The sequence below is a fragment of the Dermacentor variabilis genome, chromosome 1 (genome assembly GCF_050947875.1).
Source record: "Dermacentor variabilis isolate Ectoservices chromosome 1, ASM5094787v1, whole genome shotgun sequence".
NCBI lineage: Eukaryota > Metazoa > Arthropoda > Arachnida > Ixodida > Ixodidae > Dermacentor > Dermacentor variabilis.
In genome coordinates, this window is record NC_134568.1 from 260808605 (window position 1) to 260826043 (window position 17439).

The 17439-nt window shown below is 49.4% G+C and overlaps 1 protein-coding gene and 1 non-coding gene across 8 annotated transcripts in view; both read right to left on the reverse strand.

Annotated features, from left to right (window-relative positions):
- Window positions 1-17439, reverse strand: part of LOC142563512 (oxidative stress-induced growth inhibitor 2-like) — a 131968-nt gene that overhangs the window by 65167 nt on the left and 49362 nt on the right. The window contains exon 1 of one of the 7 annotated variants that reach the window (XM_075674059.1): window positions 14617-14826. The exons of 5 other annotated variants lie outside the window; for them this stretch is intronic. In XM_075674059.1, the coding sequence (XP_075530174.1) occupies window positions 14617-14811 (195 nt within the window). In that variant the 5' untranslated portion in view covers window positions 14812-14826. Of the gene's footprint in view, window positions 1-3830; window positions 4499-14616; window positions 14827-17439 lie in introns of those variants that run through there. One more of the 7 variants, XM_075674064.1, reaches the window with a different exon arrangement.
- TRNAT-CGU (transfer RNA threonine (anticodon CGU)) lies at window positions 6318-6390 on the reverse strand. The gene has a single exon. It is a non-coding gene; the product is annotated as a tRNA-Thr (tRNA).

The following is a 17439-nucleotide window of genomic DNA, read 5'->3' on the forward strand; positions in this document are numbered from 1 at the left end:
CTCCGATCGCGCCCCTGGTGTTCTTTAACGCGTACCCAATGGACGGTACACGGACGTTTTTGCGCTTTTTGCCTAGCGTCGACAAACATCGTTCTTATATATAGTAACTCCTTTTAATAAAGATTGTTTAATGTATTTTAGTTCATGTGCTTGGTTCCATATTTTCTTTAAATGATAACGCAGTGATGATCAGACGCTGATGGCGTTGCGAGCGCATGCGACCTCAGTGCGGCTTGCGGTTGGGACCGCTAACATATAACGTGTTTCTGTTGCGTACCCAAACGCAAACGCACCCAAGCGCTGGGGGCCCCAACAGCTTGCGTCTCCTAAACTAATAGAGAGTTTTAGAATTGGGGGCCCAAGCGGCTTGGGGACCCAAGAAAATTGCGCGCCAAAAGTGCGCATGCGCAGAACCCAAGCCAGTCTTGGGTTCTTGCGTTCGCGTTAACCCAAGACCCCAAAATCGAAAACTAGCGTGGGCCCCCAAGCCTTCTTGGGCCGCCCTCGTGGGTCACAGTGATGACGTACAGCAGATGGTCGCAGAGCAAACTTTATTTACTTCAACTGATTTTCGCCATTTCACGCGGGTGAATTCACAGTTTTTTCGCAGCGCGACACAAGAAAACACCAACTATGAATAAGAGCACTTCGCTTCGATTGGCTTTGCTTGGCTTAGAATCGCACACTTAATGCTTAATGTTTAGGGGACGCAAAGCCCCAACGCTTTGCGTCCCCTAAACTAAGACTCTACTGTCCTTTAGCGTTTTACGTCGCCTCGTCTCTGTCATGGCCCTCTCCGCTAATCGATCTGACGAATCTGACGGAGCTCAATGACACGGTTTGGAATTCTGATACGCATGCAATAAATATGATAGAACTGTCTTCGACATACCTGGGATTATTTAATCACGTTCCGTTTTTGCTAAATTATTGATGGATTTCGACGTTCCAAGGCAAATGGTCGTTCTGGTCAGTCTTTTTCTGTTCGCGTTTAAATTTATGTCGGCGTTATACACTTGAAAGACAATTCGCCTATTCAACAACATATACTGACATCGCACGACGCGGCTCGAAAAACGACGCGACTTGATACTCTGTGCTGGTCGCCTCAGCCATTCGGCAAGGTCCAACTGACTCGATCCCTTCCACATTTGCATGAAGTCGATATCAGCGAGTCGGTCAGTCAGCAGCGCCGTCGTGTGTCGAGATGGGCCGTTCGAGCGACGGAGTGTGACTTCGTATGCCGCGAAGCGCTACCACAACTCGGATTAAATCTATAGCGAGAATACAGGTTCCCCTCAAACCCAATGTTAGGTTGGCGTCTGGCACCACGTGTTGAAAGAAATTTCAACCGGCCATCTCACCCTGCCTCGTCAAAATGAGGCGTGACTTCGCCTGCTATTGTTGGCGTCCCGATCCACTTGCAGAAAGAACTTTCTCTCACCCGACCTTCTTCCCCCTGTTCTCGTCGAAATGAAGCGTGATTTTATAATTCGCCATCACCGTTTTGAGTGTCTGCCTGACTGCCGGAAGCCCCGCAGTGTACAGGCCTCTTTTGTGTGTGTGTGTGCGTGTGTGCGTGTGCGCGTGTGTGCGCGTGTGTGCGCGCGTGTGCGCGTGTGCGCGCGCGTGTGTGCGCGTGTGTGCGCGTGTGCGTGCGTGTGTGTGCGTGTGTGTGCGTGCGTGTGCGCGTGTGTGCGTGTGTGTGTGAGAGAGAGAGAGAGAGAGAGAGAGAGAGAGAGAGAGAGAGAGAGTTTAGAGAGACCATTTTCTCGAATTGAACCTAAAGGAGAACTTCCACGAACCCGCAACGCGCAGAAGAGGCGGACAGGCGTATACAATTCCAGGAGGCGGGACGACTGCCGTATTCAGAGCGGCACTAAGCCACTAAGCAGCCACGGCGGAGTTTTTTTTTTTTTTAAACGAAAGACGCAAAGATAGATGACGCAGAATGAGGCGCATAAAAGTTGGCAACAATGGAGACGTGTCGCTGTTGACGAGTCGTAAACATACAAGAGTTTTAGCACCGAACGCACTGCCATAAGATAAGTGAAGGAGCCCCAAGCTGGAAATTGGCAACTACTGACGATAAACACGGCAATTCAGTATTACGCCGCGATAAGAGTCATCGTTACTCATATTTTTTTAGAACATTGCGCCGCAGCGTGCTAAAACCAAAAAAATAAAAAAGTTTCCTAGCAGCTGCCGCTAGCGGTCACAACCATAGAGGGCAACACCACATCTGCGAACAGAACATCAGACCTGACAGGAAGGGAGCCCGTTATCAATAATGCGCGCTTAGGCAGGCAGAAGAACCGATACAAAGTTACACGAAAGGCGACGCATGAATACGCAGATATTCAAGCCGCAACAATAACAAAAATCACAATTTGAAGAATGCTGTATGAGAGTGACAGTTTATCGTCGAGCGAGATATTTTCTGCGCAGAGACATGCCTTGTTCTCACTGGTGAAGAAACAAGAACACTGATAAAATCGCGAACGGCAATGAAACTCAGCGGAGCTGCAAAACCGGGCAAGCGTACAACACAACAGCTGCAGGTGGGGTAAGAATAAGCAGATACGAGAGAGACACTCGCACACATGTCACTATACGCGACAAACAAGCGGCTTGTACTATCGTGAGCAATATGAACGGGAACACAGGAGCGCGTGTCAGATAGCCTCGAATACGCGGCGGCCGCCGTCGGAAACAAAGTGGAAAGCAGGACGCTGTTCTAATAACCGTCGGTACTCCCACCGTGCGTCTCTTCATAGAAAGTGCGGAACTTCGCCAACGCACGTTGATAACGCTGTTTCATATTGCGGTTACTGGTAACTTCGTGCACCGAAGAGTGACCAATGGTATCACTGTTTCGATGCGTAAGCATTCTAGGGATACTTCCCCTGGGAAATCTGTCCATCTGTCTGTAACGCGTGGCACGAGGTCCTATTGGGGTTTATTTGAAAGCACCTTAAGCTAAACGCAGGAACGGGCGCTGAAGAGCAGCGCTCTAAAAAATAAAGCGTGACAGAAAAAAAAAAGACTAGCTGCAAGTCACTGCTACACATAACCATCATATCGGCTGTTGGCGGCCAGTCAAATGCCGTCAGCTGCCGTTTTCGAAAAAAAAAAAAAAAAAGACAGGCGCAGTGGGAGTGCCAACAGTTAGCGGAAGAGCGCCCCTCTTCCCCCTCTGTTGGCGACAGCGAGGCTATTTACCACGCGTTCGCGTGTTCCGGCTCATATTGGTGGCGATAGTATATCAGGGTCCTGCATATTTCGCTTAACGTGTTCGAAAATCCATTTTGCGCTCACCGCTGCACTTCTCTCGCTGAAATTTTGCAGAAGGATCGCATTTTGTAGTCTACAGCGTTCAATACAACACTTGCCACGGTTAACTGCCTGGTTTTCAAGAAAAAAGTGCAAATTTGCTTTGCTCATGGGGAGGCGAGCTGCTGCCGCGACGGCGGAAGCATAAGTTTGTGCTTCAGGAAGGCTCCCGCGTGTTCTAGGAGCGGGCAACACACGGCAACTCTAACTGACAAGTGTTGCACTGAACGACGTCGACTACAAAATGCGATCCATCTGCAAAATTTCAGTAAGAGAAGTGCAGCGGTAAACGCAAAATCTTTTTTTGTAACACGCTAAGCGAAGTACGCAGGACTCTCGTCGCGAGTAACTAAGCAGCGAACGTGTTATAACCACGTGCGCTGCATGGAAATGTATAGCGCAGGTCGTTATAACTACTCGTAGGCAGAGTTAACAACGTGACAGCGTTTTCTTCATATGAGCGTCCGTAGCACGCTAAATCAAGCTTGGCGACTTACCGCAAGCGCGAAAGACGCGGCCACGCACACAAGTGTCTCGTTACGCTTTCCGCGTTGCTGCTCCCCGGTCAAAACACGCCCATTCTTCATCACACTCGCACACGAGTCGTTTCGAAGAAGCGCAAACAAGAGGACTTCCACCGAAGCAAAAACGGACCCCCTAGGCGACAAGACGACGCTACGCGAAGCACTGCAAGCTGCGGCGTACACACGCCTGGAATGTTATCCGAGCCGCAAGGGCACAGTCCTTCTATACCAGTGCCACGGGATCTGCCATCGCCGCAAAAGCAAGGCAAAGAGGGAGACGTGTGACATTCTGCACGGCGCAGCAGACACAACAGGGGCGCTGACAGCGGCGCTCCGCGTGCAACTCGGTCCGGCTTCAGCTCGCCATTCGTAGGGCAGAACGTCGCGCGGGTTTCCAGGCGCAGCTCCACTTTCTCTCACGTGCCTATATATAACGCAAGAATATATGCAAAACAAGACGACAGAGGAATCGCAACTGCGTCCCCACGACCCGCTAAAGTTCCCGTCCGAAATGGACGGCGCAGCTAAGGCACGGGGCTGTGACATATGGTTGAAGGGCCTCTGTAAAATGCACTTGTCGGTTTCTCAAGGCGTATGGGTCCTGGCAGGCACACAACGATGAAGCATCAACGAGCACGGCGGTCTTCAAGTTTCGCAGACGTTTGTTTCTATGTCTCGACTATAAAACAATAAAGCGGAGACAAAAAAAAAATTCTTGTGATATGTAAATGCGAGGGCATTACTTGTCGCTGAGTTTAGTGTTGCCTCGCTGCAGCTCGCTCAGCCTTTCCCGTTGTAGAGGGCTTGTGGAGTCGCACGTTCTTTCGCTGCAGCAGCTTGCTTCGCTGCGTTGCGATTGTCTCGTAATTCGCTGGCAGTAAACTGGCGCCTCTGGCCACGCTTTACCGTCTCGTCTGATGATGTAAACGCGAGTGATTCAACTTCGGACGATGAAGGCCATTTTGATGACTTCATAGCGCCGACAGTGGCGCCACTCCTATCATGCGCCATCTAGTGAATCACCTGCCAGGCGGAGCCCAACCACGTGAACAACCGCGAAGCGATGACGGTGGGGCACAGGATAAATCCTCACCGTGGTCACTCCGACAATTTCTGCCGTCGGCGTCGCCGTGAAGTACCGTATAAAGTACAAGGGCGACAAGATCATCGCCGCGCGCCGTATGCTGTATGTTAGGGTGAAATCGTACGAGGGTGAGGTTGCGAATGCGGCTCGATCTCGCGCACTCAAGGGAGGAAAGCGGAGAGGAAGCGCGCCGTATTCCCTCGCGGGCGAGGCTCGGTGGTGGGGGGGGGGGGGGGGCGGCAGCTTGACGAGGAAGCTGAGGCGCGTTCTACTCCGGGCGGCCGCGCGTGGATCGCGCAAGGCTCCGGAGGGAGAGTAAGCAGGTGGGGTGCGCTCAACACTCCGGGTGGCCCGGAAGCGACGGGGACAGAGTCCGCCGTGCGCTGTGTTTTCGCGGCTTATTTCGCGCTGATGCGAGACGAAGGTCAATTCGCTCGATGCTGCCGCGCTTCCTCAATTCATCATTTTGACAGCGAGTTTCCGCGGTCATCGAGTAGGATGTTTCTCGCGCGCGCCCGGCATCATGCTTGTTAATTTAGTTAGTATGCCTACGTTTATACGGCCTATAAAACTACTATCCTTCGTATAGCTGTCCACCAATTTGCTATCGCAATCGATGCTTCGCCTTTCGGGCGAAACTGCGACGTTTAGAGAGCTTCAGCACTCGTTCCAGCGGCGAGCGTCGGCCTCAAAGTCGTCATCTTCGTAAGACATGACTCGAATTATGAATGAAGAACGTAAACACAGCGCCGACCTGAAAGCAGACGAAGGAGAAAGCACGCGACATCTCGCACTTTCAGATAATAGGCGAGATTTTCATGCTGTCACCGGCTAGCCGCCAGTTGGTGTGGCCGCTCTGCCGCAGCTGCGTTTTAACGCCGGCGGAGCGCCGCGCACGCTTCATCGCTAATGTGTATGGGAGGCTTCTGCGGAGACGATCGCTCTGAGATAGCGCCAGAGTAGCGCGTGTCGTCTGTTCACCGATGACGCAATCCATAAGGCACGCGGCGAGCGCGTCCAATCAAAGCGCTGCATGAGTGGAGGTCTGCCTGCGGCGGTTGTTCTGAATCGCGCCCACGCGTCAACCGCGCGCTGGCTCTCGCGTTCTCTCAATTAGTGAGGCAGCTGCGCCACACTTGACTCCGTTTGCAACACGCCGCATGAGACAGATTGTCCGCGCCAGCCAACATATCGCGAAATGAAAATACGTATAGAGCTACGCTCAAATTTCGCATTAGGGAGTATCGTAATCGTCTGTGAATTCACAAGAAGCCAACAAACACTGACACCAAGGACCACATAGGGGAAATTAGTTCTGCTTAATAAATGAAAGCAACGATAAATTAATGGAAATGAAAGTGGATGAAAAAACAACTTGCCGCAGGTGGGGAACTATCCCACAACCTTCGCATTACGCGTGCGATGCTCTACCAATTGAGCTACCGCGGCGCCGTTTCCCCATCCACTTTCTTGAGTAAACATAAATACCCAAGAAAGTGGATGGGGAAACGGCTCCGCGGTAGCTCAATTGGTGGAGCATCGCACGCGTAATGCGAAGGTTGTGGGATAGTTCCCCCCCTGCGGCAAGTTGTTTTTTCATCGACTTTAATTTCCATTAATCTATCGCCTCTGTATTTCATTCATTAAGCAGAAGTAATTTCCCCTATGTTGTCCTTGGTGTCAGTGTTTGATGATATGACTAATAAACATCGGGCCCCTCGGTTAACCCCCTTTCTTCTCGTCGGCGAATGTTAGATGAAGTTGCAGTGGTGGAGCCAGTCATGTAAACAAGGAAGGAGTGCGAATTTATGTACCGCTGCCGGGGTAAAATGTTGACGCGGGAGGCCGCAGGAGGCTACAATTTATCGGGAGACCTCCACTACGCCAGCTCTCGTGGCCCATGTGTATAGTTTTGGAACATGGATCCGCAGAATGTCTTTAATGTGAGTTTTAATGCGATCAGTATTCTCTGACAACGTCATGCACTTTAAGGGCTCTTCATCTGTCCGTGTCTCAAAGCGTTTCCTCGCCCACTTTGGTCTCCGGGTAATCCATGCATGGGCTAATGGGTACAGCATCGGGCAGGTGCGCTGAAGGAACAGGGTTCGAAACGAACCACCGGGCTAACTTGGCTCAATGAACCTCTTTCACGTCAACATACCCAGCCAACATACCTTGCACTGAGTATGTGCCGCTCTTCAATGAAAAAAAAAAAAAAACTTTAGAATTACTCTGGTGCGCTGGGCGGACTCGAACCCGCGGCATATATATTCAGACAGTCGTGTCTGAATATGTATTCACACAGGTGCCACGCACGGGCTATGAGGCTGCGCCGCTAGATGGTGCAGCTGGTTCAGTGGGAAGCGCGAGAGAGGAACACGGCTGCAGTGCAGGCCTCATTCATGACGCGTTTCGGTGGCGGCAGTACAGGGTGTCTACATTGCTAGAGTGCTAATACCATTAAGGTCGACATTCATCGTGAGATTGGTTCTGCCGCAATCTTTTTTTCATTAGGACAACATTGTTATATCAATCCCATCTGCTGCGCTGTTATTACGATTTTCTGCTCGAACCAACTACTCCGGCTTCGTACACTCCATGCTCCGCTTTTAATTTTAAAAACAAATATAGAGAGAACAGAATTTCAGCCGACAACATTCCGGCGGTTGACACAACATGATGAAAAGCCTCTGACAGAAGATACTGGGAATATTGAGGGTCCGCCTTACAGCCATTTACCGCGAGTAAGCAAAATCGGTGTTATTTAGCGAAGCTATGATGAAATTTTACTTTTGACAACACTGTTCGCTATGAAGTGCTGACCATGTTCGTGCCCGAGCACGGCTTTTCGAGGTCATCATGAACTAAGTGCTGTCGCCGCTATTTTGGGATTGGCGAGGACAACAGCGCGCGAGCGCCCAATCTCGTCAGGCGGCAGTGGGTCCAACCTAAACAAGCCAGAGGTCGTAACGCAAGCGCTAAAGACCAGTCATATTTGCGGTGTCGCACGGGGCTTCTTTTGTCCTTTATAACGATGATAAGATACACCGACATACTGTATTGCGCAGCGTTTCACAACTCTGACAGAACACCGCGATAAGTATTTGGCTCGCCGAAGCCTTGACTGCGAGGGCAATGAACCATTATGGAAACTGCCAATGCAGTTTTATTCCGCCAAGTGGCAGGGTTGCATGTTCTAGCAGTATTTAAGGACGAAAAGCCCATGACACACGTACTGTGGCATAAGCTAGACAAAAGTTGCGATGGGATGGTTCCATGTCAACTCAACAAATATACTATTTAGTAACCGTGGGCAGCCCTCGGCTGTGTCTCGTGTTCAAATTCATGGCACGCATCCAAAAACGAAGCGCACCCATGTGTATCCCCACTGAAGAGAGAAACACCTATTTTTCTTCCTACCGGATAAGCCTGTTTCGGAGACCACTAAATTTTTCGGCATGCTCTAACCCCATTCAGTATACAAACACGTATCTCCTGCGAAGACAGGAGATCCTTGTGTGCTCGTCTTTACCTGCGTTTGTGAGGATGAGAAAATAAAACGTTTTATCTGAATATCATCATCATTCACAAATTACTGAGTGTCGATGAATTCACATAATTTTATTCTAAGGCGTTGGGGACTCCTCAGCTAGAAAATAAAGGGTGCCGAATAATGCTTTAGGAAATATCCAGCGAGTCGTCAATTACAGCGTAATTAAGTACCTATACTTATTGTTTAGTCAGCACTAATCAATCGTTCCCCATCTAGTGACGACCATTCCTCTCGTGAGGATCCCGCTAAAGTACGAATCGAAATCCGCTAAAAGTATGTGTTAAAATTAAATTCTGGGGTTTTACGTGCCAAAACCATCTGATTATGAGGCACGCCATTGTGGAGGACTCGAGATTAATTTCGACCACCTGAGGTTCCTTAACGTGCAGCCAAAGCACGGTAAACAGGCGTTTTTGCATTTCGCCTCAATTGAAATGCGGCCGCCGCGGCCGGGATTTGATCCCGCGACCTCATGCTTAGCAGTGCAACGCCAAAGCCATTAAGCAACCACGGCGGGTTATAAGTATACGAGTGAATCCGCTAAGAATGCACCCTGAAGCATAGATTCTGGTAAAGCAACGCTCAAAATCCGCTATGAAAATAATTAAGCAAGCAATGATACCAAATGTAATAAGAAGGCATACGTACATAGCTGTAGGTACCTAACAAGCTAAACACTCCATACGCAGAGAGAGAAAGACAAGAACCTGTGGGCCTATAGTCGCAGAGAAGTAGCATGATGTCACAAAGCAGAGTGCATAGACGTGCCATCTCGAAGGCACTAGTTTAGCCCCCAGTGTAGGGTAATACGCTCGGCTTCTGAGCGTGGGGTCGTAAGTTCGAAATTCGCTAACACCAAAGTATTTTCTTTCGAATTTGTTCTGTTTCATTATGCATTAATTTCCTTATAGCGATGACCGAGGAGAAGTTACAACGCAGGCGGGAGCTTGCGCTGACAAGGAACGCGCCGATAACAAAGGCTTCCGAGAGCGAGGGTGACGCGGCGTCGCGGCGGCGCCCTCGCGCAACACCGGGCACTCCAGCGCGGCAGATGTTCCCTTTCGCCCGCTCTGCTCCGTCGAGGAGCGCACGTGGCGAGGCGTCGCAGCCAATGGGAATTTAGGTGCCGTTTCACTGCTACAGACGCCGGCTTTTTCGCTCAGTGAGCCACTGATGTTTTCGCGTAAAAAAAAGAAAGAAGGCAAGAAAAGAAAAGCCGCACGTCAGCGTGCCGATTTCAGTACGGGAAGCGGGAGTTAGTGGGCTGGATTACTCAAGTGCATTAATTTCCGCGAATGCCACTAGCGAAAAGCCGATGCATTCGCGGAATATTTCGGCAGCGGATATCCTGGAACTTTTTCTAGGCTCGAGTCTAGGGGCGGTATTGCTCTATCTGCCAGAGACAATTGTTTTGCAAAGTACCCATAGGCAGAAAAATATTTCACGCAGCTTCAGCAAACGCAACAGCGTCATTGGTTAACAGAAGCATGTAAAGCGCGATGCGATGCCAAGCAGAAGGCCGAATTATTGTTGCGATAAACATGCTTAAAGCGCTGCATCACTTAGCATCTGCGCAGAGACCGGGGAAAATATATCGCCGCGCTGGCGCGGTAGCGCACGAAATACGCGCGTCGATCGGCCTGCAACTCGTCGAGTATCCTTGAGAACGGCACACTTGGCGTGGCTGTACGAGACCTGTTAAATGGGGCTGACGTAGCGCACCCGCGTTTTGTCAACATTTTTCCCGCTACTGGAATGCGCTAGCTCTCAGTGTGGCTTTCCTTTCCTCTGACGCGGAGTAAGGGGAGCACTACTACGCACCACAAAAGAAATAAGCTTTTCTTTCTCGCATACATTTCACGAGATTTCGCAGCGAGCCCTCGTACAGAGTTCTACAGTATAGTGCCCAATCACAGCACGTATATTGGGTCGGTCTTGGCTACTGGGTAAGTGCCGGCAAGTGAATAGTGCAGACCAAAATCAACAACAAAAACTTTTCACCGTTTCTACCCTATACGTGGATCAAGAGGGACAGCATTGACTGTGTCTACTGGACAGTCCACAATCCTACGCGTAACCACCCCGTCAATGCGGGCAAATTTAATTAACATTACATTATGGGGTTTTACTTGCCGAAACCACTTCCTGATTATGAGGCACGCCGTAGTGGGGGACTCCGGAAATTTCGACCACCTGGGGTTTTTTAACGTGCACCTAAATCTAAGTATACGGGTGTTTTCGCATTTCGCCCCCATTGAAATGCGGCCGCCGTGGCCGGGATTCGATCCTGCGAACTCGAGCTTAGCAGCCGAACACCATGTATCCACTAAGCAACCACTGCGGGTACGGGCAAATTTCCGAATTCCCTGACAAGGCAATGAACTGGCGAAGAGAGTTTGGGAATGATGGCCCACAGAGCCAAAAACAAAAAGAACCGTCAAAGTCACCGACGGTCGGCGGCGACCCTGCTTTCCTTCGAAAACTTTTAATCAAGGTTCACTTTAACCAACGACGCAAGCAGGAGCAAGACCTCGCTACCGCTGTAGCTGTTAAGGCAGAACTGCAAAGACTGCACATGCACTACTGAAAGCTTTCGGCGAGTAAATCTTGTTCACATCATAGGGTATGAGACAATAATTACTAGAGGTCAACCCCAGGTGGGCCAAGTTTCCGGAGTCCCCCTCTACGACGTGCCTCATAATCATATCCTGATTTGGCACGTAAAACCCCATTTTTTTTTTATTACCGGAGGGAACTCTGGCGCTGCGATCGTTCAGCCACCATGAGAATGATGGGAAGTACATGAATTTGTCTAATCTTCGTACTTGAGGATTCAGACATTCCTGTGGCTTCGTTTACTTCTAAACGATCTACTTCTATAAATAGATCGCAAATAAATTTCTAAGCGATCTATACTTTTCTAAGTATAGAATACTCCGCGAACAAGCACAATCGCTACTAAGTGCAGCGGCTCAACCTGTCGAGGTGTGCAAACTGAAACGCGCCAAGCGTCTCAACACGCTGGCTTGCCCGCAAGAAATTCGCAAGGGCGTTCTATGCCGCCTGTCGACGCACGCGTCGTCCGTGGCGTAATGGTTGCGATATCGGGCTTCTGTGCTAGAGGTCCTGTGAACGAATCCTGCCAACGGACACTAGTAATAATGCTTAACTATTTATTACACAGTACTCTGTTGAAAATGACGAACTTACAAAGTCGCGGAGCCCTTTGAAGCCAGATGGACGAAGTTAGGCAAATCCATGTATTTCCCACAATTCCCACGCTGGCTGAATTGCCCCGCCTGCAGCTCCCGTAGACACAAGCGCCAGAGTTCCCTCTATAGTAATCATTGCATGAAACTATGTTTCACATGTAAGCGGCAGTGTTGCGGCACCACGGCGCGCAGACGCAGCTTCATTTCAGACGCTCCGCTTTGGAGTGCCGCTGTGATGCACAGTTTTGCTTGCTGACAGCTCCCGTGAGCCGCGGGTTTCAGCAGGCTTCAAGAGCTGCGCCGTAATTGCTCCACTTTTTCGTGTTTTGGCGTGCTTGAGCTGCGGGCTTTATCGGTGTATCAAGTTGGTGCTCCAGTTTCGCGCTTGTACCTTGCAGAAAATAATAATACCGTGTCTGTCCACTGTCTATGGTATATATACGCGCTGTTGCGGAAAGCTAAATTATCGGTCAGAGGTCTGTAGATTCCGAGAAGTGAAGTATATCATAAAAATTAACGATAAATAAATGAAGCAAGAGAAGTAAACGAAGAGAAAGATAGCTAAAATAAAGAGTAAGCATAACGCGCATTTCATGTTTGGCCTACAAGACAGGCCACGCCATCCAAGATTGTGAGCGAACGCCGCATGATCGAAACACGGCGAAAGGGCTGCACCACCTGCAGAGCCGGTTGAAGTGGACGACAGCTATGACTCTGGCTATCTGGACGTGTAGACGTTTGAACAGAGCAGCTTTCCCCGCACTGTTCACGGAAATACTGGGCGCACGTATTACCCGTTATTAGCTTTCTTTTTCTTTTGTGCGCTTTCAGTCGCAGGAATAGCGGCGTTCGCCGTAGTGGATTTCGGTGTGCGAGTCATAACCAGGTGTTCGGAACGTTGAATTAATCGTGCCTGTAAATTGTCTTTTTCTTTCTGCTGTCGTAGTTGTTTCTAAATATTGGCGTCTTTCTTTATGCTGACCTGCTCATTCAAGCTGTATCTGCCAGTACCTGAAACATTATTTCTTTTTGTTTCTGCTGATGCACTGTTCCTACTGCTGCTGCTTGCGCCAAGTTCGCCTACAGCATTATGAAATAAAAAGAAAATTCGGAAGAGGCACTTAAGACTGCTTGCGTGTGGGAATGCGAAAGCATTCTACCTGTTTGGAGACCTCGGGACGTCACGAACGCGCTCATTTTATACACTGATGACGTGGCGCCACCACATCCCTATTGGCTGCGCCGTCACGTGCGCAACTTGACGCACGCACTAGGCGCAGCTTTAGTCAGCCAGAATCATGGAGCCGCCGTGGCGTCGGGGAAGCGTCGGAAGGCCCGAGTTTGATTCCCACCCAGACCGAAATGAACCAAATGTTCGTTTCAATTTCCTTTGTTTAGAGGAACCTCCCTGTTAAATTTGACGTCAATCCGAGCGTTTGTGACGCATTTTTACTCCTTGCGCCGTCGGCCATTTTTGGTACGATCACTCCGTCACGCCGCCGCTGCCGGATTTTCGCGTAATGGGACGTATAATGCCTTCGCATTAATAACTTACATATATTTTTAAAAAAATACAAGAAGATAAGCGCGGGATTCGTAACCGTCCGAGTAACCCTGTAAGACTATATTATGTATATAGCAATACCGCAACCGACGCGATTTCGTGTAAGCCTATATATACGATTCTTTTCTCCCTCGCACTGTAGCCTAAAGGCCACGCGGCACCTGAATAGACACCAACGCAAGGATATGAGGAAGTGGCACAACGGCTGGCGCTTACGCGAGCTGAGCGATGCCGTGCGCAGAAGAGCGGAAGGGCGGCGGCTCTAAGAGAGCCGAGCTGCTGCATCAGCCAGACGACCTTCAAACGCCGCATATGCAAAGCAGGTGGCGTCACTATCGTATACGGCTTACTGCAGTATGCCTTGACACGGGAGCAAGTGATTCTGAGAGCATTATAGTCGAGCAGTGAAGAATGACCTTACTCTCAGCGACGTCAGAAGCGGCTGACTATAACAGGCACGGAAGAGAATGGTGAAGAAAGAGAAATAAAGCGAGGTGCGAGTAAAGACAGTCAATTAGAGCGCGCACATGTAGCATCTTTTGCTAATAGCGATTTAGATTGTTTCTTTCTTTAAACGCGTGATCCCACAACATTCCTCTAAGTGCAGTACGTCCCGTTCGCGATGCACACAATGTACCGGGTGTTTCACGTAACTTGAGCCAAGGATTTGAAGAAGCGGTAAACCGCAGCTGGGTGAAACCAAAGGCATATTGTTTGCCGTCATATGGCGCTCCTCGGAGTATTTTTGTTTTCATATTCCGCTTAATTAGTTCATTACTAAGATGAATTATGACTAAATCTTTAATATTCACTTTAATGTCAAGTGCGTCTTGTTACGCTGTAGGGGGGGGGGGGGTGTCCAGCGACAACCGACCCAGTTTTTTGTGGCAACGTACCTCCTAATGAAAATATGCCGGCAAAAAGCATCGCACATGAGTTGCCACAAGAAACTGGATAAAGCCGTTTCGGAACCTGCTGTACAACGCAACGAAACGCATTTGGCCCGAAAGTGAATATTAGAAATTGCTTCATAATTCACGAGTTAATTGCCTATTAAGCGGAACATAAAGAGAAATATTCCGAGGAGCGCCCCATGACGGCAAATAATATGTGGTTAGGTTCACCCAACTGCGGTTCAGCGCTTTTTTCTTTATAAACCGCAGCTGGCTGAAACCCAGCACATTATTTGCCGTCAAGGGGCGCTCCTCAGAGCATTTCAGCCAAGGATATATATATATATATATATATATATATATATATATATATAATATGCTGTCACTATATATCATATATCCTTGGCTGAAGTTACGTGAAACAGCCGGTGTATAGCGACAAAACAGCCTCACCGCTGTCGCTTGGTTGGTAGAGGCTGTCGCGTTGCAGGTTGAACGGTAGCGCGAACCGTCCGTTCGAGCGTCAGAGCGTTGAACGACGTGCTGGATGGCCTTCCGACGTCGCTGCAAGACTCCGCGTGCGTAAAATGAATGGTCCCAGCGCCCCCTAATGCCTGCCGGAAAGGGCCACCAGAGGACGGCGCGCATATGGAGAAGGGTCGTACTGCGCAGTGTTTGCCTAACACGACGAAGCAAGGAAGGACAAGAAAAATTGAAAAAGAATAAAAGTTCACAGATGTTGAATTCCAATGGCAGATTGCGAGCGCTCGGCCGGATCACGAACGGAGCGCGTCCTTCCAACTGAGATATCGCTCTGGTCAAATCTGCGAATGGAATGCGCTTCACTCCCGCGGGGGCACTTAGTACAGGGAAATCTTGGGGAAATCAAGCGACAGAGCGCTAGACTAGAGGTGGATCAGGTAGGCCTGATCGCCATCACCACCATCATCTGGATCATCCCGGCATTCCGCGGGTTTGTTTTTCTTTCCTGTCGGAAGAATCGTCACTGCAGATTTGGGAACTTATAGTGGCCGAGTCGGAGCTGTCACTATCCAGTAGCAGGAACAAAAACGCACGGCGCGACGCAGCGTCCGTGTTTTCCATGTCGTGCATAGCTGCCCGCGACTGGAAACAGGCGACTGTGACAGGAAGCGGAGGCGTGTGAAGGAAATACGTCACGCGGACTTCCGGTCAAATCTGCCGACTTCAGGGGAGCATATATACCTTACAAAAATTTTATAGAAAGTCTATAGACTGTCATAGACGTCTATACACTGGCTACAGGCTTTCTATAAAAAAAATTGTAAGGGATTTTTGCTCCGCAGAGCAATCGGGAATCGGTGGCTGGCCCCAATCTGCCACTGGAACACACAACCCAGGCTCTCATTCTGCCATTGGAATAGGATTGCTCCATACAGAGCAGAAAAGCTTGATCTGGATCAACCAATGGAATTCAACAAGCGATACGCTTCCTGCAGGGCACGAGAGCTCGCCGCGGACGGAAAGCTCGTGCGATCGCCCTCCGGGGAAAGGCAGCACACGCAAATTCCCCGAACTCGTAGGCACCAAGCAGCGAGTCATAACGTATAGGCACATTTAGCGCGCATGCGGCGTGCCAATCGATCCGACACGAACCACACTGCAGCTTCCGAACACGGCGCCGCGGCCCGGCATCCTGCCACGAGGCGTCGAAACTTCGCGAACGGCCTTGACACTAGACGCGCGGACAACTTTCTGTGGCAATGAAGGGAGAGAGCTACGGGCGCGTGACTGCTGCACATGTGTTACGGCGCCAAGTAGTCCGCGAGCGTTTGACAGTGCTTTTTTTGTTGCTCGGAACAGACGCTGAATCGACGCACCTTCACGTGCGACGCTTTCGCGTTTGCCCAGACGCGAAAAGAAAAGGCGCAAAATAAGTAAACATTTACATTTACTGGTGTGTCTTATCTTATTTAACTGTCGCTAATAAGGTGTTTATGTCTTCTCTTCCCCTGCTTAGATTAACGTGGATGAAAACACGGGACTCTTTCAGAAGCGCTCTCACTTGTGTGTGATTTGCCTCCGTAGCTTTCCCTTCATTGCCACAGAAAGTTTTCCGCCGTTTTTTTTTTTTTTTAAATAGAGATCGCGTTGTATTGCATAGAACAACCACCACTACGCTTGACGCCCACAGCGCGCAACAATCCCCGGGTCCGGGCAACCACGTGCTCCGCTCGGAGGAAGCGAGCTCGACACGTAGCAGGCAGCTCGCGCGACTGCTACATGTATGCTACACGACTGCTACGTTCTACCTTGACAAACACGGAGAGACTGCAGTCGATTTAATGAAACCGTCATCAGTTCTTTTACGCAACCGTTAATTAAAAACCATGCCTACCTCTTCCATCTCCAGCTCAAGACAGCTCAAGACTCAAGACTTTTTTTTTCTATTACATTTCCTGTGCTTTGAAATTGTGCTTGTGAAACAGCGTTTCAATTTGTATCTGCCACTCTCTATGCATTATTTAGAGGTGCTTTACTCATTATGTAATTGTACTTTCTATTACATTTTTCCGGAGCTTTTTTTTACTCCTTCGTCAATCTATTGTGTTTTCTTTTTGTATGTACCTTTCCCCTCCTGCCTGGGCCTTCTAAGGCCTGCAGTATTCCTAAATAAATAAAATAAAAAATTCCAGCCCTAACCAGCTCAAGACACCTATTCAATGTATACTAGTCGCACGGGTGGTGCCATTTCATCGCTTATTAATCTCCTCGAGGCGATCCTAAAAAAAAAAAAAAACTGTTTTCAATCGAAGCATATTCTGCAATAGTTGGGAAACTTGAGCGAGTCGGTAGTAGCTCATATTTGACAAGCAGCAGAGCTAAAGAAACGAGGACAAAGTATTCAGCTTCGTCTTTTTAACACTGCTGCTTGTCAAACGTAAACTATGTCACATTCATAAAAAAGAAATACGGCTGCTACAATTCAACAGACGTGTAGTAAACAAGCGGAGTTTCCGTGACGCTGCTCCTTTTACGTCGTCGACCATCATTCTCGCAGAGAAAATCATCATCATCATCATCATCAGCCTGGTTACGCCCACTGCAGGGCAAAGGCCTCTCCCATACTTTTCCAACAACCCCGGTCATGTACTAATTGTGGCCATGTCGTCCCTGCAAACTTCTTAATCTCATCCGCCCACCTAACTTTCTGCCGCCCCATGCTACGCTTCCCTTCCCTTGGAATCCAGTCCGTAACCCTTAATGACCATCGGTTATCTTCCCTCCTCATTACAT